Raw genomic sequence first — 26,695 nt, forward strand, 5'->3', positions numbered from 1 at the left:
TAAGTATGATTCATGCAATTAATAAAATAAAAAATATTCATATTTTTGCTAGACCTCTTTGATTTTCTTTACATTTTTGGCACTAGTTATGCACCTGAAGCAACCGGATTTTGATCAAGTTGGAGCACCACATTTTTTCCTAGATATTGAATCTGAAAGAAAAACATGACAACATGTTTATCAAGTCAAACTTGTATTTTTCTACTGAGATAAAACAGTTCTTTCTTTCTTTATTCTTCACGCCATTCCAGCATCTTTGGCTGTATTCACAGTGTGAACTGGTTAATCCGTACACAGGTTACAGGAGGGGCGATTTGGTATCTTCAAATCACATAACTTGCATGTTTTTAGCCTGTGGGAGTACCTGGAGTAAACCCAGGCCGACACAGGGAGAACATGCTCAACTCCACACAAAAAAGCCACCTGACCTTGCCGGGCCTCAAAGCAGGGTCCTTCTTACTGTGAGGCAACAGTGCCGCCCATTCACAAGACACTGGTTATACAACATTGATCTCATTGTCTGCATGAAAAAAACGTATCTTTACTTTGTCTAAAAGTAGTCATTGAAGGATTAACAGTGCTAACAAGCTGTGTGTTAGGCCTTTTAATATTAAGCTTAGTACAGTTTTGAGAGACAGATTCAGAACAGTGCTTAATTTCCACTGCTGGCAGCTGTTGCGAGTTCACCTTTCTTTGTTTGTCTACCAGAAGTAGGTATCATTCAGTAAAGCTGGTCTTTCCAGAAACTCTTGCTTGACCAAACACGTGTCACAATGAAGCTTTGAACAGAAAGCAGTCTTGATCTGCCTCTTGCCTCTGTCTTTAATTCAGTTCATTCACTGCATTGCTGCAACATACAGATCATCTCATATTGTCTAACCGGGGGTGCATTGATTTTTTTGTGCTAAAGTAAAAAATTACCTAGTTATGCATAATCTATAACATTGTTGTTACTTATTTACGAACAAAGAAACAATGTGTATAATGTGATGAGAAAATGAAAGTTATTTGTGTGACAGATTTGCACACATACCACAAGTAGCCTTGGTCTGATATCATCTGCTTCTCATCATAGTTTACATTTCTGTGGAAAATAATAACTAAAAGTTATACTCTCAAAAAAAGTATACCTTTGTACCTAAAGAGTGCATATTTGTAACCTCAAAGATAACAAATGTTTACATAACTGTAGTTAGGACCTTTTTAACTGCGTTTCTGCCTTTTTCTGGGATTGAATAATTCCCAGAAAATATAGATAAACATTATAGAAATGTGTTTGTTTTAAAATGCAGTAGGGGATTATTAATATGATAGGTTATGTTTCTGTTTTCGGGACTCAACGGGTTAATGGCTGAGTCGGCATGCGCGCTCCCGTCTCTCCCTCCCTCCCTCAGCCTCTCCCCTCGGTTCAGTTTACTCTGTTTTTTAACAGGGGGGATCTGTTATCAGCGAGCTTGGCTCCCAGGGACTTTTTTCGGGATATGAACCAAAATCTCCTAACCGGATAGGCCCACACAAAGCAAACGACATAAACAAACTTCACTGGCGGGCGGGCGAGCGTCCGGGACATTTAAAACAAACCCAATACCATCAGCATTGAAAACATGCAGCGATGTCGAGGAGAGCACGGCTACCCATAGGATCCCAAAGTTGGGACTTTTATGACAAGCAATGAGAGGTAAGGACACAAAGGACGTTCAGATGGATGCTATGTTGACTCTCGGGGGTTTGCAGAAGATATCCAAATGTTAGTTTGGTATTCCGGCTGAGTCACGCAAAACAAACGTTGCTTTTCAACATTCAGCTCTTTGCCGCAATACCGCAGTGAGAGCACGCGAACGCTGGATATCCCATAATAGTAAAAACGCGTCTGATGCTGTGATTTATTACATTGCTGTTAATGTTCAGTAAAACTATTGAAGCGATTATAATGTGGGATTTTGATGATTTCGGCGTGTTTAGCATCTTGTAAAGTCGACTGTTTAGTAAACTGTAAACTAGGCTAATTTATCACAGTTGTGAGTTGAGTTAGTAAACAAATCAAGTTTGTCACATAATATTCATCTGCAATGTTATTGCAAATTTTTTAAAGTGTTTAAAGCACTTGTATCAGTGTTAGTTACCTGTACATTAACTTAGGTTATTAAAAAAAATGTAACGTTACACTAAGTTACTAAGTTTCATTTTATGAAACTATTGCTTTCCTGAAATATGTCTCGAGTACGATTCTGCAAATGTCTACTTTTTTTGTCAGAGACGTGTTTATTAAATGCACAATACAAAAATAACAATAATAATATTACATGTAAATAGTATAATTGTGGCTATTGTAACGAACAGGACTGACAATTTTACTATTTAATTTGACAATTCAAAACCGTTTAATATTGACATTTTAAGAAAATACCAATACAAAATCAATATATGAAAATGTTCGTCTCGTATATTTTGTCTCCTGCTGACAAAAAAGATAAAATGATTAAAAAATTATTGCTTCCTGAAGCGATGACGTCACTACAACATGGTTTTATTTATGGAAGAGTTCATTACTCTTAAAGGGGGAAATGTGTTGGGAACAGGTTTGACATAAACTCTGTGGACATAACATATTTTTATTTCTATGTAATTCTTACTACCAATTAAAATAATATAGAGAGTAAGAAAACTAAATGCTATCTTTTATTTACGTAAGAAATAATTGTCGACGAGCCATTGAATTATTAGAAAACAATGTACACCCAAGATGGTAATGCAGCATGATGCAAAGCGGATACCACGGTTACCACAGACATTGCTAAGACATTCCTCGGGTGGTTATCATAAGACATTTGACAGGTTAGGTGTACATTGAATAAAACATAATGCACAGCCGTTAAAGGGATGGTTCACCCTAAAATTAAAATTGTGTCCCATTCACTAACATAGTATTCTTTTTTTACTTGGGGCTCATGAATGGTTTGGTTACAAACATTCCTTAAATATCTTCGTGTTCGTCAGAATAAATAAATTAATAAATTAATACAGGTTTGTAACAACATGAGAGTAAGTAAATGATGACAGACTTTTCATTTTTGGGTGAACTATCCCTTTAAATGTTTCTCGGCCAATGAGAATAAAGCGTATAACAGCCTTGTGATATAAATTGTATTGTATTAACTCACTTTTTTACACTGTATTGCTTAATATGTATGTAACCAAAATTTTAAAGTAGTGAGGTAAAAAAGCTTGCATACGTCGCTATTCATGCCGGATAAAATTGTGCATTGCGTGCAGATTGCTTTAGTTTTGTTATTGAAAATCCAACCTCTTTGCTCAGCACGCTAAACCAACAGACTCACAGCAGGAATGTGATGTTATGCTAACTGCTGTTATTGATTATCACCTGAACTCTGTTAAAAGAGAGCAGGAATGTATCAGGACATCAAGTTCATGGCCTGCTGTGTACTAATATCACTTTCCCAAGCATTTGACTTTGTGAGCTTTTTCATTTAGGGTGTGGTTGTTTTATATAAATTTAACAATGTTTTTCAGAGAATTAATCATTGTTGTCTCTAAGTAAAATAATAGAGAAACCTAGCACAAGTATTTTCTATGACTATGTTATTTCCTCCCCGTGATATGCTGTACATGAATTAACTTGAAGTCGATTCTTGCATCCATTTATCTTAATGCAATGTAGATCATAAAGTATTTACATTGTGTATGTCCGACATACAACCATTAAAGCTGAAGTCTTAGTCAAGCCATAGGATAATGACAAGCTGCTTTCTCTTGGATTTATGTGTCCATTAGACCACAACAGATCTTAATGGATTTGCTTTCTAGAAAACATAATACTTCACGGTGCCTTATGGTCCTAAATGCAATGGACCACTGAGAATTTAATCTAATTTTGCTAATAAAATTTGGAAAAATAACCTCACGTTTTAAAGAAGAGACATTTCCTATGGCTGATATTGTTCAGACATTATCATTTCTATGCATGCGAATGGTATGCACTTTTTTATTATGCCAACAGATTGTGTTGTTTAGGAATTCAAATACAAACAATACATATGTATTATGATTGTCGTATAGTACCAGGGATGATCAACAGACATGTGATTAAATGATAGCTAAAATAGAAAAGGGTGTGCGTTTAAAACAAAGACCTGGTAGTAAGCCTATTTCATTTTCATGCCTAGCTGTTTTGTTACAGTAAATAATTGAAATGAGCAATGTAGAAACTCATGCAACACAGTTTGTTGAGCCAGAATGCTTTGTTTGTACAAGCTAGTTAATGATATGCGTGTATTTGACTAGCTGTGTCAGTGACCAGAAAGATGTTATGTGTCTGATTCCCAATCCTGTTCACATTTTTCTCTTACTAGATTGGCAACTTGCAAGACATTCTCTTCAAATGTGTTCAATTTTAAAGTTTGAGTACTTAAAGCTCTACTGTGTACTTTATTGAGTTAATTCTTAACAAAAACCCATGTTTTCTTTCAAAAGTATGTGCTCATTCATGTGTAATTACTTCCCACCCACTAATGAAAGTATTCTCGTAAGTGTAGAATCTGCTATTTAAAATGCATACCGTCGAAGCGCTCTCTGGCTGAATCCATGTTGTGCCTCCATCTTTGAAATACATTCGCCGACGAGGGACATTCCTGAAATTCAAGCTCCGCCTTTCGCGCTTTCAGACTACACTCACGCTGGCTGATAGCTGAAGCCTTCGGAGGTTGCATGTGTAGGCGGTATACGTCATCAAGACAGTCTTATTTCAGAATATTAACAATTATAAAGCTGACAATTATTTTTAGTTAATTGTAAATTGATGTAATATGCGTATGACTTGCGAATGTAATGCTCAGTTGATTTAAATAAACCAGGCTTGATGACGTATCGTATCCAGCCTGTGACCTGCGTAGCTGAATCCTTCGGATTTTACAACAACCGCACACCGTGATGAACCTGCGATCTAATGCTTTGATTTGAAAGCCTGTTGAAGACATATTCTCGAGGACATTAAAACAAATCGCCAAGGAAGCGAAACGGGGATTTTAAACGACAACGCGACAGGAAAAACATCAAGACCAAAGTCACTATTGGAGTTAGTTTTCCAAGAGGGGGCTCAAGGGACACTGAAGTTGCACTTTCTATATTCTCCACAGGTAATTCAGCATATTCGTTTACATCTATACAGTCCATGTTGTAAACTTGAAGTTTTATAGTTCCTTGGCTAACTTTAGCATGATTATGCATAACACTTGTTAGTGTAAACATGCATGTGGTTTAATGTGTCCGAACAGACACACGCCGTCTCTCCGCCCATTTATGTAATCTGAGGTACTGAGATAAATGTTTTTCATCTTTTCTGACCTCTAGCACAAACACACGGTGACAGCGCTATTTTTAGCCTTTCATTGATAAAAGCGTCTGATCTGCGCGTCTTTCGTTTCATTTTAGAAGCATGTGAAAGTTGCGCGATCTTTTTTCACCAATATGAGAGAAAGCTCTTACATATACACGGACATGTAACGTTTACTTAAAACATAAGCATTGTACTCTGACATAATGTCTGACATAATACTCTGATAAAAGCGTCTGATCTGCGCGTCTTTCGTTTCATTTTACAAGCGTGTGAAAGTTGCGTGATCTTTTTTCACCAATATGAGAGAAAGCTCTTACATATACACGGACATGTAACGTTTACTTAAAACATAAGCATTGTACTTTGACATAATATTAATTCGCGTCCATTTAAACCCGTCATGGTTGCTTTTTGTTTGTGATTTTAAGCGGACATATCATGACAATCAGACTTTTTTCATGTTAAACATAAATCGGTGTGCTTTGATGGATCACAGGCAAAGGACATTGCAAATTGTTCATTTTTTTCTCATTGCTTTTGCTTTGTAGCTACTGGAAGCCATGTTAACCTTGGCATGACACGGCCGGGCCACCGTACGAGTTAAAACGCGTTCCGAATGGGGGGGGGGCTAGAAAGTATTATTCAGTTGCTTGTCATATAGACTTTCACCGCTTGATGGGAGTAGATCTTACACAGTGGAGCTTTAACAAAAGCTTAAAAGTTTGGAAGTTGAAAGGCCTTACATGCATTAACTCTTTCCCTGCCAGCATTTTTTTTTAAGTTGCCAACCGATTCCAGTATTTTTTGTGATTGTCACAAAAGTTTAATGCCTTCCATGTTCTTCTGTAAATATATAAACATACAATGTATCAAATGAAAGAACAGACCCTCTGCTTTCAAACAAACAAACAAACAAACAAACGGAAATAAATTCATCCTATCTTCAATTGTTCTCTTTTATCACCTGTCAAATATGGGTAGATTTCTTCAAAATTACCACATTTTGAGCAAAAAGCATTTTTAAAGGACTTTTTTGCATTTTGAAGGATTTTGTTAGAGATTACATTCAGAATGATTATCAAAACATACACAAAGTTTCTACAGTTTTTTTTTTACAGTGGATGCTTCAGTGTTTCTAAGTTGGGTAGGAGCGCCATCTAGTGGATAATAGTCGAGTTATAGATTACGGTAAAAACTCGCATTTTCTCTTAATTGATGAGAGAACTTGTCAATGGCGGGAAAATAGTTAAATCCTTAATTTAGAAGTGTAGTTCAGTTTTTACGCATACACAAGAGTCTGCGTATATACCAGAGGTCCCCAACCACCGGGTCGCGACCCAGTACTGGGTCGTGGACAAGTTGCCACCGGGTCGCAAGAACGTCCCGAAAAAATGTGTATAATAGCCCCCGCCACGTAATAGCTTAATCGGGTATTTTGTACTGTAAGAGCTGACTTCAAATAACATCAATCATTTCCACTTTTGAACAGAGCCGTGCTCTCTCTCTTTTTCTCTGCCTCTCTCTCTCTCTCTCTCTCTCTACCAGCGCATCAGCGATCACATTGCTGTCATTAGAGTTTGAGCATTCAGTACTTCTAAAACACAATCGATCAAAGAATTGCGGAGGTATGACTTTATGAATCATTTGCAAATGTACGTCGCAATGATGTACATATGCGGAGACGTTCAAATGTGTGACAGCGCAAATGACTGAAAAGTAATTATTTTATTCTTCTTTAAAACAACTTCAGAATTATCCATCGATCGTAGCACCATGATCAAAATAAACTATAAGGCTAATAATATTTTAACGGCTACACTTTTAACGTAGGTTTGAAAGGAACCTAAACTTGTCAATCATCATTAATCATGGTAAACGTGAGTCTCCGTGCCTCTGCGCCCAGCCGCAATTCTTCTGGCATCTCTCCTCCTTCACTGCATTTTTCTTCTCTTCTGTTACTTGGAATTGGGTCTCAAGCCCGACGAAGATTCGACCTGCCTTCGAGAACAGCAAGCCAAGTTCGTTTAGGTTCCATTAATTATTAAGACTAAATGGGCAGGCAAACTAGTAAAAACAATGAAAGTAAAAAACAATTCGCCAAAATATGGTTTTACACGTCTATAGAAAATATACTATAGCCTAAATAAAGCAATTATTACTTTTCCTAATGCATGGTTGTTATCTTTACTTCCATTTTTTTTAAAGCTGAAACCGGTCCGTGGTGAAAAAAGGTGGGGGTCCCCTGGTATATACGCAGCGCTGGACTTTTATGCGTATGTCGTGCATGCACATACAGGAGAATGCAGTAGATGCATTGCATTTTGTTGCATTGCTGTGTACGAGCCAAATTAACTATACTTTGTAAGGCTGTGCGTTCGACCATGCGTATACATTCGTGCACACAAAAAACAAACTATATTCTGGGCTATAAGGTTTTACAGTATACAACATAGAGAATGGCATTTATTTCTCTATTGCAGTTTCTTTTAAAAATACAAACTGCACCTGGTATGTTTAATATAACAGAGAGAAGCCAAGTCACTTCTTTTGATGTCAAAACTCGTCAGCTATTAAAATCACAGGTATTTTCAAAAGAAGTCTGAGGCATGTGCAATGTATTGAGGTTTACATGGCAGAGACCCCAAGTTTAAGTGCCGAAGTAAAATCTAACTGTTGTTTTTCATCCTTTTGCTGCAGGTTAACAGAGCTATAGATTTTGCTGAGGATTGCTGACTGTTGTGGCCAAAAAACGCTAAACCCGTTACCGTAAACCAGATCCTTCACCTTCCTCTTCCACCCAAAGTCATCATGACAACCTCATCTTTACGGCGGCAAGTAAAGAACATCGTAAACAACTACACAGATGCCGAGATCAAGGTTAGGGAGGCCACGTCCAACGACCCTTGGGGTCCTCCGAGCTCGCTCATGTTGGAAATCGCAGACCTGACGTTCAACGTGGTGGCATTTACTGAAGTCATGGGCATCATCTGGAAGAGGCTCAATGACCATGGCAAACACTGGCGGCACGTCTACAAGGCCCTTAACTTGCTGGACTACTTGATCAAGAGGGGGTCCGAGCGCGTGGCCCAGCAGTGCAAGGAGAACATCTACGCCATCCAAACCCTGCGGGATTTCCAGTACATTGACCGAGACGGTCAGGACCACGGCTTGAACGTACGTGAAAAGTCCAAGCAGCTGGTGTCTCTACTTAGGGATGACGATCGGCTCAAGCAAGAGAGATCCCAAGCGCACAAGACCCGTGAACGTGTGGCAGGAGCTAGTAGCTCGATGAGCTACGGATCTTTACCGCCTCCCTACCCTGGGCGCCGCACCAGTCAGCCCAGCATGGCAGCGCCTTACGTAGAAGAGATCGTCAGAACTAACGGCTCCCCGACCTCCTTTAATTGTAAGTCTTATTGTTTTTACTTGGCTGTTTGACATGGTTTTGTGATCAGTTAGGTGTTAAATCTCTAAAAACCTGTGCCGATAGATGATAGTATTGTGTATTGACAATCGTCATACATATTGCCGATAGCTGGCATTCATGACGATAGTTTGTGATAGTAATTTTAATTATCATCATGGTTTCACATTAACATGCACATTGCGTGCTTTTCCTCGCACGAGAGGGTTTGTGGGCTTCACTTTGAGCGTGAGAGTTTGTATCGTGCACGGATTCCTTCTCGCATGCACCTGGACTTGTAATGTGCGCGTCTTGGACTCTTGCTCGGACCTGAATGCGTGCGCCATGGACTCCTTCTCGCACGTAAACTTGAAACGCACATGACTCAGACTCTTCGTAGCTTGTAATACGCAAGATAAATGGCATCAGTTTTAAGAAGGTTGCGGTCGGGACAGTGCTGCCCTTAGAGTAAATCAGCTTCTTTTTGTCCACCAATCAAATGACTTGTTATAAATGAGTATAAATTGAACACATAAATAAATGAGTAAACTGTTTCCCCGTCCCCCAATATTATCGTTTATCAGCAATCTCACAGGCTGACGATAGGACGATCTCAAAATAGGGCATTTCGCCCAACACTGACCCCCATACAAGCACCCAAAGGAGAGAGGCACAGTTTATACCCATAGCAGACATGCTCCAATATTTGGATAAGCACCAAATACCCACTGTACTTTAAACCTTATCACTTTACACATGTACATCAGTCATGGGTGGTCACCACTGAGCTCTTTCAGGGTTTCCGCGGGGTTGTAAAAAGTAGTAAAAGGTAGTAAATTAAATTATGCCAAATTAAGGCCAGTAAAAAGTAGTAAGCGTCATCTGACGAGGTAGTAAATTTTCGATTGCCTTTTGTAATGTTATGATGCCTGGAAATTAGTTCAAATCACCTGCATATCTGGGCAAATAATCAAAGATCTTTCGTCTCTGGGATGTGATCAAAGCCTGGAGTGGAGCCGAATCACGTTCCTCTCTCCGCTGTAAGCGTTCTGTAATCACTACGGACCGGATCCACTCCGGGTTTTCTGACTGTATCACGTTAAGCTGAGGTAAAACTTTATTTCAGCTAACGTTAGCATGGTCAAACTTATAATGCAAAAAGGATCCGATGTTTTGAAGATCGATAAAGGTATAAAAGACGATTGACTTGGCTTAGCGAAATGATGAAGATTGAACAAGCCTTTCAGTTCGTGGGCTAAGAAAACCAAACAGGTAATTGCGTGTCTTTGCACAGTATGACTAACGTAAGAGGTCCTGTATTTTGGGGGTAAATGATTTCTCACGTTACTGATCATCCGCGGCACGCTTTTTAATGCTATGCTGATATAGCCAGTGGCTGGTACAACGGGTTTGTTTAACTCGTGGGTAAACTTCATGTGGCGCCACAACAACCAAAAGGCAGATGACATCCAAATCCTGTGAGAGCGATTGACGAGGAATCATAAGAGGAAACTGCTTCCGAAATGCTCTCGCGGGACTTTGATGTCATCCACCTGTCGGTTCTTGCAGTTGCATTTGCGTGTGGGCACAAAAACGTAACATTTGTACATATATTTAAGCACAGCAGTTTAAAAACAAGTGATTTTAAGCCATTCAAACACAAACAACAGTGCGTCCGCTGTTTCTGTGTCAGAGGAGCACGCTAGCCGCCCATTCGTTTCTCATTGAGCTTGTGTTGTACGTATTTTTGCCGCTTTATTGGCCTTAAATAACACATATGCCTAAAAAATCCCATCTTTGCAAATATCCTCATATAAACACGACCATTTAGGTCTTAGGAGAAAGTAAACAGCAGAAACATTGCGCATAAACTAGCACATCAGCGCTGCCTCTATTGTAACATAATAATTTGTTGATAAAGGTACAGTCATTCAATTAACAACTGTCACTATGGTTACAGACATCCTGTGCGAATTGTACACGAGTTTGACTCGAGTTACTCGTTCAGGGTTTATATTCATACATAAAGTTTCTGTATAAGAGCTGTGACTGTAAGCTGTTGTGTGAACAGAACAGACCCTGGATTATTTGTTTATGTGTACTGAATAATATGATATGAAAAAGTTGTATTTGTTCACATTAGTAAATGCATTATATAACATAAACAAACAATGAAAAATATAGAGTATATAATCATTAATTAATTCTTGTTTATGTCATTACAGTAATTGACCGTGGTTCATGGTGCATTCACTAATGTTAACAGTTTCAACTTTGATTAAAAAATTATTAGTAAATGCTAAAATAAATACATTTACAATTAATAAATAATTAATAAAAGATTCATTAAAGGTGGTGATATTCATGTTTTCTTTTTATACAGTATAGTGAGTTATTTATGTTTCGCCTTAATCTGAAATGCCCTGCAAACTACAGCTACCAATATGCCACATGAGACTTCAATGTGGAATTTATGGCAAAAAAATCTCCCCTTAAAATGCTATTGGTCTCGCCTACATAAAGTGTTAGGTAAAGGAATATGACTTGGCCTGAAAAATATTTCAGTCAGAAGAATTTTTTTGTATGTTATATATGTCAAAATCTGTGTAAATAATAGAAAGGTCGCTGATTAACACTTGCAATTCAGTCTCGTGATGGTTTTAAAAAATATTCTGAAGGTAGTAAAAAAGGTAGTAAAAAGTAGTAAATTTAACTTAAGGATTTCTGTATAAACCCTGTCTTTTTGTTTGAGGTGGACCTCATTACAGGATAAGGGGTAGTGTAGTTTTATCTCCAGGAATTTGCCATTTGAGCTTTTTTATTTTGAAATGTTGTCTCTAGATTTAAGATGTTATTGCTAAAAATCATTTTCCACATAAAATGAAAAGGGTTTTTACTTCCCTATCTGGCACTCAACTGTTGTGCTTTGTTTCACATGCTTGCTTTTATCAAGATTGGACCGCTTGCACAGTCTTTTGTTTGCTGTCACTGATCACATGATGCACGCGTACTGTAAACCAGATATGCATCTGCATTCCTTGAATGTTCATTCCTTCATTCATTCTGGTTTTTGGCTCTTTTCTCATGTTGCGTCGAGGATGGTAGTTCATTTCCGTCTGTGTTCAGTGTCATTTTAAAGCATGTAGGGGCCACTGAAGGTTACTCCAGTCTGTTGTTGGTGGTCATCTAAACCAATGTGCTCACTGATTTGTATTTGTAGAGCTTGTGTATTTTCAAGTTTCATTTTCATACCAGTCATCGGATCGTACCGCTTAAGTCACGCATTACCGCAACTTCCAATAGGAAAATTAAACTGCAGTAGCCACCGTTCAATCTGAAGAGGGCAGCACTCAGATGTTTTTACACCATATATTGTAGCATTGAAACACTTTATACCCAAATGTCAAAAAAGTTACTCAAATCAATGAACAGCACTAATAAAGGCCAATTACAGATCATTAACTAAAAAGTTGGTTTAGGGTTTAGTTACTCTTTAATGAAACTGTAAAATTGTCTTTTGATATTGAAATAGATCAAATGATCGATATGAATTGTCTTTCAAGCTTTTGATCACACAGTTTGCTTTCACTTTTACTTGCATTTTAACAGGCCAACATTTTTTTGTCATGGTGCCAGGTATTTTGGGAAAGTACAGAAGTTTATGGGTGACACAGGTTGACCTGGTCAGCTGATTGATAGCTAAGTGATAATGTGGAGCTGCTCATGTCAGTGATTTCCAAATAATCAGACCTGTTTCTAGTCATGCTCTGTCTAAATCCTTTCATCCTTCTGAATAATTTAGATGAGAAAATAATTGATGATACAGATACTACAAAATATACAGCTATTGTGTGTGAATCACAAAGTTTTCTAAAAAAAAAGGGCCCTCCCCTCATTATATTCTCATTGAGGTCATACATGTGGCATGATTGTGAAGAGATTAAGAGTAAATTATTTGTTTAACCGGTTCTGCTTGGGATTCAAACTGGTGACCAAGCCCGATGTGAAAGTAAGGTGTGCATACAAGGAGGCTAAAGGCCACGGCCTCCACCTTGAATTACACTTGTATAAAGTCTGCTTAGTGGTATTGAAGGGGGAAATGCGATATGTGATAGCATGCTGAATTATGCAATATTCAATGCATGGTATAATATTTCTTACCTCTTATCTCAATTTCGATTGTATTAAAATACATTTAAAAAAATTATAAAATCATATCACCGCTATCATGCACATTTGCACATGCACGCATATCCCAACTAACATCCATGTGCCAGATACTATATTATACGTATTAACTTAAAAATTTGACCATACGTAACTTTTTGAAGTATCGAAATTAAATGATCACTCATTTTTTGCAAACTATTGCGATATGTGTTTGCACATTATACATTATAAATAGCTGGTTAGTTTGTCAATAAGATAATGTCCATCTAAAGTTTCACACTGCAAAAAAACATACTTAGTATTTTTGTCTTGTTTTCAGTAAAAATATCAAATAATTCTTGAATCAAGATGTTTTTTCTTGATGAGCAAAATGACCTAGGAAAACAAGTCTAGTTTTTAAACAAAAAAATAAAGTTTAAGCAAATTTGTGCTTAAAACAAGAAAAAAAAATCTGCCAATGGAATAAGAACTTTTTTTGTGAATTGAGTGTTTATGAAAAAGTTAACTTATTTCAAGAACATTTTTCTTATTCCATTGGCAGATTTTTTGCTTGTTTTAAACACTAATTTACTTAAAGTTTATATTTTTGGTCTAAAAACTAGAATTATTATCCTAGGTGTTTTTGCTCATCAAGAAAATACATCTTATTATAAGAATTTTTTGACATTTTTACTGAAAATAAGACAAAAATACTAAGTAAGAAAGTCATTTTTTGAAGTGCATTAGGGATGTCACAATTATAAAATTAGCCTGACAGTTCACTGATGGTCTGAAAATAGTTGCGATTATAGTGTTGTCCGTTTCATCGCTTTGAAAGATTTGACAATTATTGTCATATTCGTTTTCATACATATTTTTCTGTGCTTCTTTCATAATTGTTACAAATAACTGCGATTATTTCATTTAATCCCTTGTAAATTTCCATTGCATATAAGATTCATACTTAAATATTATAAGATTCAAACACCTTTAAATAATAAAGTCATTTATTAAATTAGGAAACTATATATATTTCCGTAAATCAATCAGTATAAAGTGACCATAACAGAAAAGACTGCAACGTACTAAGCACCCAAACTAAACCCGAGATATGAGGATGGTTTGATCAGGCTTAACAACACATAAATACAAAGTTGATATAATATAAATGGGTCAGACTTGGAGAAATTAATAAACAGACTCTCAACACATTTTGGTCTAGAAATTATGATTTTTAAGTTTTAACATCACAACTGCTGTTTATGAAAATGAATTAAATAAAATATGAACACATTAAGTTGACGAGGCTTTAATGTTACTTATTGCTTGATAATTACTTATAATAATACATGGTTTAGTTAGCTTGTTGATAGCCCCAACCGTAACGAAAATGTTTTTACATGCATAGAATTTACATGGAGTAAAAAATGTGAACACAGGGAACAAACTCTTTCATTTCTGATTCCCTGGCCTCAGATCCAGATGGGGTTCACTGCCAAATAAAACTTGCATGGGGTGTTATCATAACATATGCCCCATCAGCAAACCTTTCAGCTTCTACTGGCCCACACAAACACCCCATTGTTTCCAAAGCAGAGTCAAAGCGGCACTGGAAGGCGATTCCAGCCTCGGCATTGAACAGAGGCGATCTGGCCCTCGTTTAACATTCACTGGCAGTGCCAGGCCTTTTCATCCAAACCAAGGTTGAGTCAAAATTGTTTTTCTCTTTCTTCATCCCAGCCTCCTCTTCCTCACCTCATCTGGCCCCTGATCTGGAGCGTGCGCGACCACAGACGAGCGATGAGGAGAAGCTGCAACTGCAGCTGGCACTAGCCATGAGCCGAGAGGAGAGCGAGAAGGTGAGCATATTCTCTGTAAAAGTACTGCTTTCGATTCAAGACCCGGATATAATATCGGATTTAAGTGGTGCCCCAACAAAGTATCAAAAATATTGCTCATGCAGTGGTCTCCTAACATCTGAGAATAGTGAAAATCTTCTACATCTACTCTTTTAAATACAACATATCATCACACTATCATCAAAACAATTTAACCAGATAGCTTAATTAATAGATGTACTTTCAAGGGAACATATTATGGCATTTCTTACAAGATTTAATATAAGTCTCAGGTGTTTAGAGTGTGTCTGTGAAGTTTCAGCTCAAAACAACTCCCATATAATTTATTATAGCATGTCGAAAAATGCCCCTACCCCTATTTGGGTGCAGCAAAAACACATGTGTTTGTATATTTAAATGCAAAGGACCCACTATAATCCTCGCTCTCTTATAAAAAGAGACAGTAAGCGCTTTCATTTAAAATAGATAAAATATTTATTTTAAAATAAAATAGCAGACAGCATACAACTATCTGAGGACAGAAACTATGGTAATACAGGACTGTCAGTCAGTACCTGTGGGCGGGGCTTTATCTGTGTGACATCACATTACTAAGAGAATCAAAACTACATAATAAGACTACTTTGGTTTAGTGTATTAACTCTTTCCCCACCATTGATGAGTTATCTCGTCAATTAAGAAAAAAACATTTGCATAAAAAATCGTGTTCCTAATTAATTTTTATTTTAATCTACAGTACAGCGATTATCCAGTAGATTACCCAGTTTATGAAAAAACTGAAGCCAAAACGTTATTTACAAATTTTAAACTCTGTATATGTTTTGATAATCATTCTGAATCTGATCTCTAACAAAATTCTTTCATAAAAATGCAATTATTTCAGCTTTTTGCTAAAAACATTTGTATTTTTAAAGAAAAATACCCATATTTAAGAGTTTATCAGCAGATAAAAAATATAGATAGGATATAAAAAAATGTCCCTGTTTTGGTTGGTTTCTTTGATGTTTGTTTGAAAGAAGAGGGTCTGTTCTTTCATTTGATATATTTGTATGTTTATATATTTTTAGAATAAATTTTTCCTGGAAGGCATTTTGTGAAACTTTTCTGAAAATCACAAAGAAATCCTGGCAGGGCAACTTTTCAAAAAATGGCTTGCAGGGAATAAGTAGAAAAATAAGTAGAGGGTGTATTTTTTTATTGTGCCCTTTAATATACATTTTTTAGCATTTGGTTATGGTTGCCTTTGCTTTAAAGAATCAAAGACTTGAAGGCTCACAAAATTGTGAGAAACCTGTCCATGTTATTCCAATAGGACATCTCTTTATGTAATGAACTTTATGGAGAATTATCTTTAAATAGCTGTTTTAGACAAATGTTATAAATGTTGTCATTTGCTGAGAGGTTTTAGGACATCACTAAATACAGCCTAATGCTTGTTTTCTAGTACTTTTCTGGTAATTGTCCTGAAAGTGCACAGTCATCCAGCAGTGCACATTAGCATCCTCTCATCTCACTGTGAATGCTCTGATAATGCAGGGCTAAGTGAGGCTACAGTGACTGTTTGTGTGTTACTGAACTCATGTATTGATCCTGTGCTCATAGGTCAAGCTTAACAGGGCTGTCATTCAAGGGAATGTGTGGGATGGGTGTGCTACACAGCAAAATCCCCAGTGTTAAATTAACACTGCTCGGTGTTTATATAATCCACACCAAGATTGGTGTTAAAAAAACACTAAATCAGTGTTAAAGTTAATAAGATAATGAAGTGATTGAGTCATTAATGATGAACACCTGCTGGTCATTCCGTGTCAAATCAACTCAATTTTGGAATTGTTCTTGTCTTAAAATTTTTATTTTGTTGACTCTTTTTCTGGAGAAAGTAATACTAAAATGAGGAAGAAAGCCAAATTATTAAATGCAAAAGATGAATTCACCAAATGAACACTATCATCATCTCTGTTTGAAAACTAAAATTACAACTTGCTTGCAGAGTTACATGTATGAAAGGTTTAATTTCTAAAGAACTGCTGTAAATCTGGTTGATAAAGTAAGTCACCATTGCTCCGATTAGTGTTTCCTTTAGGTACTTGGGTCTTGAAGATTAGTGTTAGTTTTCTTCTGCTAATTGTGGCAGTGTGTTTATAAAACACATCTGTTAAAGCAGATGAAGATGAGAGGCATGAAGTCTATAACTGTTACTATGTTAATTAGTATGAAAGTATAAGTCTTGGGATTCAATGACATCATAAAAAGTAATAACTGAATAAAAGTGTTTAATTTATGTTCTGCCAACCATGTGAGGCTCCCATGAAATCCAACAGTCCTGTAAAAGTCCACATACCCTGAAGAGTTAAATATTGTTTACCCAAATATAATCTGTGGTGTTAGTCAGACACAATGAGACATCAACAATCAGCCTATAAAACACAATCATGGTGACAATCAACAACAAAACGTCATGCCGCAATGCATGCTGGGTACCAGGATTGTAGAAAACTCATTCATAACTCCCATCATGCATTGCAACATGACAAAAATTTAGCAATTTTCTTACCATTAACTGTCACCATTGTTGAGATTTGTATCAGAAATCATGAAGTCTCTCTTAAGCAAAAAACTAAAAAACAAAACACTAAAGCATTACGGCAGTCTCATTCAAAACAATGTCATTTGCATAGAGCTTTTTTATATGCCTGTTTCTTTATAATTAACTTGTGATTAAATGTTTCAATGATTTGTAGAGTAGAATATAATCAAAATAAACTGAGAAGGTCTGGAAGGGCCTCCCTCTATATGAAGCCATGAACAAGTGGTCTTAATAAAATATTGTTGCTATTGCTAAAAGAGGAGAGTTAGATCAATGAAGGTCAAGGGACAAATGCCTTACTAAAGGAAACACTAATCGCAGTAATGGTGACTTCAAATGAACTCATAACAAACACAAATGTGATACATTTTGTGATAAATGTCTATTTGACTTGTGAGACATCACGTTAGAAAGAAGATTTGTCTACTAAATCACGCGTGTGGATGCTGGAATAGTTGAGCACTTGTATTTTGTTCTGACAGCTGTTTAGAAGTTAAACTTATCCATTTAGAAAATAACACTGCAAGTTATCATGTTATTTTTCAAACAGAGATGCTAATAGAGAGGCAAACGTGAAAGATTGCAGCTTTTGGAGGCATACACCCAACAGTATTCATCTATTGCATTTAATAATTTGTCTTTCTTTATTATTTTAGTATTTTCTCCAGAAAATAAAAATTTAGAGACAGGAAAATGTCCAAAATGTAATTGATTTGAATGACCAGCAGGTGTTCACCATTAATGTCTTAATCATCACTTCATTATCTCATTAACTATAACACTGATTCAGAGTTATATTTTTAACACCATTCTTTTTTAACACCGATCTTGGTGTGGATTATATAAACACCAAATAGTGTTGATTTAACACTGGTAGAGTTGATTTAACACTGGGGATTTTCCTGTGTAGAATACACTGTACTGTATTTAGATCAAGCATCAGCCTTGATCACCGTCCTTTTAATACGCTAATATAAAGCAGATTTTAACATTGGACTTCTAAGAATTCTATGTCCAGTCATCCATAAATTAAAAATAGCAATATTAGGAATATCATGATAGGCACTTTAATTTGCATAAAAACTCAATTGACCCTAATGTACATTAAAATGGTATTGGCTGTTGTTGCTGCAGTATATGAGTACTATGTCATCAGTTTCTGAGCGTTTCCATGCATTTTTCATGAGAAAGAACAAGTTTGATCCAATCACTGAGCCACAATACACATGAGCCATTGTTGCATTAGTATGCATGAGAAAGTAGCACTTCAGTCATAGGTTTCAAAAATTCAATACTGATTTTTACTTTGTATTTGAATTATTTTTATAGATAAACAAATAAAGTTATAAATAATAATAAAGATTATTATTAATGTTATTGTTATTGTTATTATTATTATTAATTACTTATAATAGTATTATTATTTTTTGTATAAGTATGCATTATATTAGTATGCATGAGAGAGTAGCACTTCAGTCATAGGTTTCAAAAATTCAATACTGATTTTTACTTTGTATTTGAATTATTTTTATAGATAAACAAATAAAGTTATAAATAATAATAAAGATTATTATTAATGTTATTGTTATTATTATTATTATTATTATTAATAATTACTTATAATAGTATTATTATTTTTTGTATAAGTATGCATTATATTAGTATGCATGAGAAAGTAGGCTACTTCAGTCATCGGTTTCAAAAATTCAATACTGATTTTTACTTTTTATTAGTATTATTTTTATAGATAAACAAATAAAGTTATAAATAACAATAAAGTTTATTATTGTTATTGTTGTTATTATTATTATTAATTACTTATAATAGTATTATAATTTTTTGCATAAGTGTCTAACATTATTTAAAATGCATTATTTTTTATCTTTTAAAAAACTCGCAGCTTGTTTTTTCCAACAACTCAATAATTTCTGTATTTAAATCAACTGGTTTCTGTCAGATTCATTGGCTTCTCTTCTTTTCCAGCCACCTCCTGCTATAGATATTGATGAGCAGACGCAGCTTCAGATTGCCATGAGTCTCAGTAAAGAGGAGGCACAGAAGGTACTGCATCGTTTTACACCTACTGTTTTTTAGTGGCATGCCTGTATGTTAAGCAGTGTTAGGCTTGAAGCAAGCTCTTCATTGCTTACTATCATTTAGTTGTGTCTTGGCTGATTATATTTATGGGTGTGTGTAGCCAGCACCTCCACCGGCATCCGTTCAGGACATGGATGAAGAAGCACAGCTCCAGCTGGCCCTTAGCCTCAGTAAAGAGGAACATCAACAGGTAACCTCCTGGATCATGGCTTTTAAAAGGAGCACTCCCAGGAAATTATGCCTGAATATTAAATCATTTAATAAATTTAAAAAAACTGTTTAAAAACTTGTATACGGTAGTTCTTATCACAGGCCCAAAGTGTTGCAAATTAGCGTGAGCTACAAGCACTATGATACATTTATTGGATGGCTGTCGTTTTGTTTTGTCCAAGTTTACTGTATATTTCCCTGTACAAAAAAAGTAAGAGGTCCGCAACTCATTTAAACATTAGGGGACCGCTATAAAAAAGTTTTCATGATTATATTCAGTTTTTCTAAATTTACTATATTTATTTTTATTTCATTCTGTTTACTGTCGACAACATTTCTGACAAATGTCTAATAAAATAATAATATACGTTACATGTATTTGGTCAATATAACAAAATATGCTATGTTTTCAGATTTTGAATACTGCAAACAAGCCAATACTAATGTTGTACTTTACCAGTTTAAGTGAATATTTGATATACCTCAGTGTCTCAACTCGAGATGCTTCTTAAACTTCATTGAAAGAGTTCACATTTATTCTGGCCTCTTATTTGCTGTTTTCATTTAAAGGGGACATATTATGAGACTTTTGTAAAATAATGTAAAATAAGTCTTTGGTGTCACCAGAGTACATATGTGAAGTAGTTCTGGGCAAAGATTAATTGCGATTATTCGCATACAAAATGAAAGTGCACTTTAGCATAATAGATTTGTCTGTGCTGTGTGTAATAATTATGTATATTTAAACACAGACACGTACATATATACATTTCAGAACATTTTTTATTTATATATCCATTTTTTTGTTTATATATAATATAGAATATATAAAAATATAAATAAATATATATACACATGTAAATGTTTCTTAAATACATACATAAATACGTGTGTGTATTTATATATACAGCACACACTCATATATTATGCAAAAAATCACTTTATTTTGTATGGGATCAGTCGCGATTAATCTTTGCCCAGCACTAAAGTTTTAGCTCAAAATGCCCCACAAATAATTTATTATAGTATGTTAAAATTGACACTTTGTAGGTGTAAGCAAACATTTGCCGTTTTTGGGTGTGTCTCCTTAAATGCAAATTAGCTGATGAAATGCAAACACTGATCGCCATGATGGTGTTTTGTTAAAATTAATCTGCACTAAATAACATGGTTGGATAGTGCAGATTAAGGGATGGTATTATTGTAATAAAACTCGCTATTTATGTCACAAAACAGGCAAAATCTGAATGATCGTTTTTTCACATGCTTGCAGAGATTGGTTTACCAAAACAAAGTTACTGGGTTAATCTTTATCACATTTTCTAGGTTGATATAAGCACAGGGGACCCAATTATAGCACTTAAACATGAAAAAGTCAGATTTTCACACTGTGACCCCTTTTAAGTCATCCATTAAAAAAATAAAAATTTTTTAAATGTTAGTGTTCTAATGTAAGACATTAACGTTTGCCACTGATACTGTGTTTTCATTAAAACTGTCCCGCTCCAATATATCAATGTGACTATTTGTAAGCTACACCCCCCCCACATACCTAATAAATGTGCTTGTGGTTGCAAGAACAAATGACGAATCCTGGTGTGACTGAACACATGTCTGAACACATTGTGCACAAGCATTAAAGCGCTCAGATGGGATTATAATATCATTGAGTAACCCCATAATTTTCTTAAAGATTTTTTGGAGCTTGGCAGTGTGAATCTACCTGACGTTCTTCCTAACATTTCAAAAAATAAAGTAATAATTTGACATCATAGCTTCATGGGTGTGACTAAATGATGACAAAGTGTTCAGTTTTAGGTGAATTGTCCCTTTAAGTGGTTTATTAAAATATTTTTTGCTAAAGTTGTTTACATATGCTTTTAACTTTGACACATCTGTCTGTTGGTCAATATAGGAGGAGCGCAGTCGTCAGGGAGATGAATCATTGCTCCAGAAAGCTCTGGAGGAGAGCAAACGGGATTTGGGAGCCATAGGAGGAGGAGTAAGAGACAACTCTTTTAAACTTACAATAAATCTCTCCTAAATTAATCTCCTTTCCTTATATTGATCACAAATTGATGAATGGCAGAAAACAAAAGAATGAAAATAAGAGAAAATACATTGACATTGTGAGCTCAGGAAGGCAGCATGATGTCAGTTGGCCTTGTTAGAAACCTTGTTTTGGCCAAATTGTATTTGCAGTATAACATGTATTAATTTACAAAAGAATCTATAGCCACGATCCACTGCAGTGTGTTTATTGCACAACTCTGAGAGAGACAGAGAGAGAGAAAGAGAGATACAAAAAATGTACGTGCTAAGCTGTTATTTCATTAGGACAACTGCATTGCAGACGAATCATGAATTGTAGCATAAGGAAGCATAAGTAATACGTAGTGACCTAAAACATCTTTAGTCTGAAGTGCTGTTCTGCTTTCTTTTCTGGCAGTCTGCCATGTTGGATCTTGTAGATATTTTTGCTCCAGCCCCTGATGTGCCTTCGAGTGCCAATCCTTGGGATTCATCTGGAGGCCATAGTAGCATAGCCCAACCTGGTCCTCTGAAGGTCGACCCATGGGACTGTCTGGGTAAGATCAGTGAGTTCTTCTTCACCAGTGGTTTTCAAACATTTTGGCGTCCCACCTGTGTAGGGTGCATCCCTTTGCAGCCCCCCTAAAGAAAATTCATGACATAAAACAATCACAAACTTAGAATTTGAATTAAGCAAAACATTAATGATACAATGTTTTGTTGATGGTTAGTAGCTTAATTTTCTGAGGTTTAATTAAACAAAATTTATGATAAATTGATGTATTTTATGCATGACACCATCTTTTTCCCTCCAATGGGGTTCACTCCCCAGTTTGAGAACCACTGTAATAAGCCTAAATAGTAGCCAACCTGGCATGATGGGTGCCATGTTGAGGTCACATAATATATAACAATATAATCCTTGAATTGCGTAATATATTATGTACCTTTAGGCAAAATGACATCTTTTTATCTAAATGTGACATATATTTATCTTATTAATATTTTTTTTAGCAGAGCCCAGCTCTTTAAATGCCAAACATGGAAGTTCATGGATGGGTGCAGCTGCTTCAAGTGTTCATTCCCAGCCCTGGGCACAGCGACAGCCCCCTCCTGACCCATGGGAAGCCCCTCAGAGCGGACCAAATCAAACCTGGATCTCCCCTGCTCATACTGGTACAAACAGACCTGTAGAGATTTGATCTTTAGTGATTCCAGACGTACATAAACGAGTAAAAGCTTGCAAACTATAGATGAATCATGAAGCTATACATGATTTGTGTAGTCAATCATTTTATCAGTTAAAACTCATCTTTGAGCGTCATAATAGCATATATAAAAGTATTACCTGTCGCAGTATTTTTTTCAAGCTTTAAAACAGCTTGAATGTAACTGCTGTACTCTCTTTCCTTATTTAGTATACGCGAATATATGAATATTCGAATTAGACCCCGCCTCTATCGCACCACCTGGGACCATAGACATATGTGTATGTAATAGATGCTACATTTTGCATTTTCAGACACATTTTAAACCACGTGAATGAGAGAAAAAACAAATTTATGGAGAAAATATTCGGCAGTGGTGTTGAATGATGAATGTGCACATGGTTTGTCTTAAAGCAAATTAAAAACACCACATAGACATATAAATAACAAAAACCTGATTTTCACCATAGGGGGACAACATGGAATTAAAATGAACCCAATATCCACCTAAAATCTTAATGCAAATTTCAGGTCCTATTATGCCAAATATATTAGGATATACTGTACAACATACTAAAGAGAAGAGTTTATAATGGAGAACATTTTTATATACTCATAATTCTAGAATAAGCCATCAATTTTGGTCTGGTTTCTAGGAAACTGTGTCTTTTATATGCTAGTATCTGCTAAGTATTTATTTTGTAGCGCTGTCAAAAGATTAATCACGATTAATCACATACAAAATAAAAGTTTGTGTTTGCATAATATACTTGTGTTTAATTTACCTATGGCTAAGCCACGCCCCCTCCACTCACTCGGATAAACAATCAACATTTGGTGAACAGGCGCTATGGCAGCTGTAACAGGAGGAGACATTTCACAAGAGGCAATTAATAATTTTTGGAGACAGAAAGACTATATCTAATCTCGAAGTCACCAAAACTGAATTAACTATGCATTGGGGGGTTATATTATTAATTTTATTGTTGAGAAGGTCGATGAAAAGCTTCAGCTCCACGCAAAAATTTACAGGTCACAGTCTAAACGCAATAAATCACATCTCGTTGCCATCATATTTACATGAATCATTCAGCACAACATGCTTTTACAAATAACATTTGTAATCTTGGTTATTTACAGATACGTTAATGAAGCTAAGTGATATGATGTACAACGCAGCTAGAAGCTTACGTTAACAGTTTCTAATGTTAGGCTAACGTAACGTTAGAGATGTTAAAGATAACGTTCAAATACGTTGTTGACTTAGCTTAGAACAGATGCAGACATCCTTGTTTAATTTATCCACGCTTAGTTGGTGTTGTGGTTTACTGCATAACTTAATCCAGAACAAACACTTATTTCAGTTGAGATGTGGCTTGGGAAAGGGTAAAATAAAATAAGGGTAAAAAAATACACAACGTTGCCCAGCATCTTGGGATATCTAGTGTCGGAGTTGCATGTACCCATGCACACCGTTTGACCATTTTAAACTAAAAATGACAAGAAAAAACATATTAAAACGAATGAAAACTGACTAACTGCAATGCTGTTCAATGGACGTGAAAGCAGAGAATGTCCGAGTGTATTGGGTTAGCTAGCGCACTCTGATTGGCTCATCACGTTTGGGGGCGTGGTTTAGCCATAGGTCAATTATTATGTATATATAAAGAAACGCATACATGTAAACATTTAAGAAAGATGTTATTTATGTATATACATTTTTTAAAAATGTATATATAATAGAAAATATATAAATATTAATATACAAATATAAATATAATAAAATAATAGATGTTTCTTAAATACATACATGTATGTGTGTATATTTATTTATACAAAAGAATTACACACTGTGCACAAATAATTATTGTTTTATAGGAATTGGAGCAGATCCCTTTTCTCTTCCAGCTGCAGATAAACAAGGATCGATTGGTCCTCTGAAAACTCCATCTCCTCGCGCTGGAAGTCCTTCAGGCAATCACGATTACTATATTCTTTAAAACAAAATTTATTCAAGTTAAAAGTTTTATTTTTCATCACAAATGGCTAATGTTGAATTCCTTATTTAACAGATGATGATTTGTTTGATGAGGCAATGGATGGAGGTCAGGCAAATGTGAACGGACACAGCAGTCCCGAGCTTTTCAATATGTCTTCCCTCGGTGAAAGTCTACCTAAACCGACACCTCAAGCCTTTAGCACCCCAGAGGCATTTTTGGGTCCCACCGCAGCTTCACTTGTCAACTTGGACTCTTTGATTCCCTCCAACCCCAAGAACCTCAACCCATTTTTATCAGGTTAGAAAGCGGGACTTGAACTGTGGGCCGACGTTAATTTTTTTAAATATTATAATTTCTCTTTATTTTTTTCTCGTTTCTAGGACCGAGCGCACCGTCAGCAACTAATCCATTCCAAAACGATCAACCCCGCCTCACGCTTAATCAGATGCGGCCCACTTCTACATCCCCTGTACCCACTTCGCTCCAGTTTAATGCCTCTCTACCCCTGCCTGTCGGTAAACAACCCACCTCCCTTCCCAGTACATTTACCCAGTCTGCACAAGCCCCACAGGAAATCCCTGGAAATCTGCCCCAACCGCTGCTACCCCTTTCAACATCATCCATGCTTGCCGATCCAGACCAACACAACCAGAATCCATTCCTATGAAGGAAAACTCGACCGCACTCAGTATCTACTAGCCTGGAGAAAGACAATGCTTTTAAAAAGACAATTTAACTACAAAACTGGATCAGCTGCTTATCAAACCTACTGGTTTTACTTCGTTTTTATGGCTTGGCTTTTATCACAACCTTCTGGTTTTACACGCTGCAGTTACTCCTAAGGGCCGTTCACACATACAGCGATATGCATTGACACAAGTTGTTGCATGAAAGTTGTCATGAAAAGTTGCTTTTCCAATCGAGATGAGTCTTTGGATCACATGTGCCTTGTCAAGCAATCATATAATGGCCCTGATGTCTACCGACCTGACTCAACTATTACCAGATACCACAGATTTAGTTAGGTATTAAGCCGGCGGAGTGTCGGGTCGGGCTCAAATTGGCTGTGTCTCCAGATTTGCCCTGACACACCAAGCCGACGGTTGACCTGGTAGTATGTAAATATAGTTGGTATTCATTACTCAAAATTTGAAACCAGAAGAGCTAGTGAGTGACTAATGAAATACAAAACAAACAAAGCGACACTCGCTTACCAGTTTCACACAAATCTCACTCATCACAGATGGATTTGTCATGTCCGTAATGTCTGGTAAGTTGCAAGTGGCACTGCCGTTGTCAGCCCTTAAATGAGATCCCTCTTGACTTTGTTGTTTGCTTTGTCACTTTCATTTTTCTTCTTGTGCACTGGTTGGCTAAGTCGAACAGCCAATCAGAATAATCTGACTCTTCTAACCACACCAATAAAACTATGCCAGACAGTTGACCATTGGAGTGGTGTGTACTTAGCATTACCTGTGATTTCTTGAATAAAACAGCTGTTTTTGATGTAGTATACTCAGTTTATTCAGTCTTCCTGTTTTTGTGCTTTTCCTGTACGCTTTCCCTAGAGGAGCGACTGTCTAGAGGCCACAGTGACCATCGGCAATGCGTTGTAGGTGTGTCCAGTGATGCAACAAAATTGAGAGAAGTTGAACTTTATGCAAATGAGCAGCGACACAGCATAGTGACTACCAGTAGGATTGAAGACACTGGATGTGATTCGTCTTCTGTGAGATACTGTAGTTAAGAACGTTAATACAACGACCTGGACAATGACCCAGCTAACAGAAAAAAGTTC

At 36.2% G+C, this 26,695-nt stretch overlaps 1 protein-coding gene across 4 annotated transcripts; it reads left to right on the top strand.

Annotated features, from left to right (window-relative positions):
• Positions 1-1,407: 1,407 nt before the first annotated feature.
• On the top strand, positions 1,408-26,341 carry epn3a (epsin 3a). 4 transcript variants are annotated; one of them, XM_065295536.2, is made up of 11 exons: positions 1,408-1,678; positions 8,051-8,759; positions 14,646-14,764; positions 19,335-19,412; positions 19,549-19,638; positions 21,574-21,660; positions 22,108-22,246; positions 22,704-22,865; positions 24,776-24,871; positions 24,970-25,194; positions 25,278-26,341. In XM_065295536.2, exons 2-11 carry the CDS (start codon positions 8,162-8,164, stop codon positions 25,562-25,564), a joined length of 1,881 nt encoding a protein of 626 aa, XP_065151608.2. In that variant the 5' UTR covers positions 1,408-1,678; positions 8,051-8,161; the 3' UTR covers positions 25,565-26,341. The 4 variants fall into 4 exon arrangements, with proteins under 4 accessions (XP_065151608.2, XP_073670170.1, XP_065151674.2 ...); XM_073814069.1 differs by having other exon boundaries at positions 24,806-24,871; XM_065295602.2 differs by having other exon boundaries at positions 22,707-22,865.
• Positions 26,342-26,695: the final 354 nt, after the last annotated feature.

Source organism: Paramisgurnus dabryanus, chromosome 3, assembly GCF_030506205.2.
Source record: "Paramisgurnus dabryanus chromosome 3, PD_genome_1.1, whole genome shotgun sequence".
In the NCBI taxonomy this organism is placed as follows: Eukaryota; Metazoa; Chordata; class Actinopteri; order Cypriniformes; family Cobitidae; genus Paramisgurnus; species Paramisgurnus dabryanus.

Bases quoted from the DNA above. Each gene is read 5' to 3' on its own strand.
- epn3a (XM_065295536.2), top strand. From the start codon at position 8,162: ATGACAACCTCATCTTTACGGCGGCAAGTAAAGAACATCGTAAACAAC. The intron at 14,765-19,334 runs GTGAGCATATTC...CTTCTTTTCCAG, and splicing joins GCCGAGAGGAGAGCGAGAAG to CCACCTCCTGCTATAGATAT. The intron at 22,866-24,775 runs GTACAAACAGAC...ATTGTTTTATAG, and splicing joins GATCTCCCCTGCTCATACTG to GAATTGGAGCAGATCCCTTT.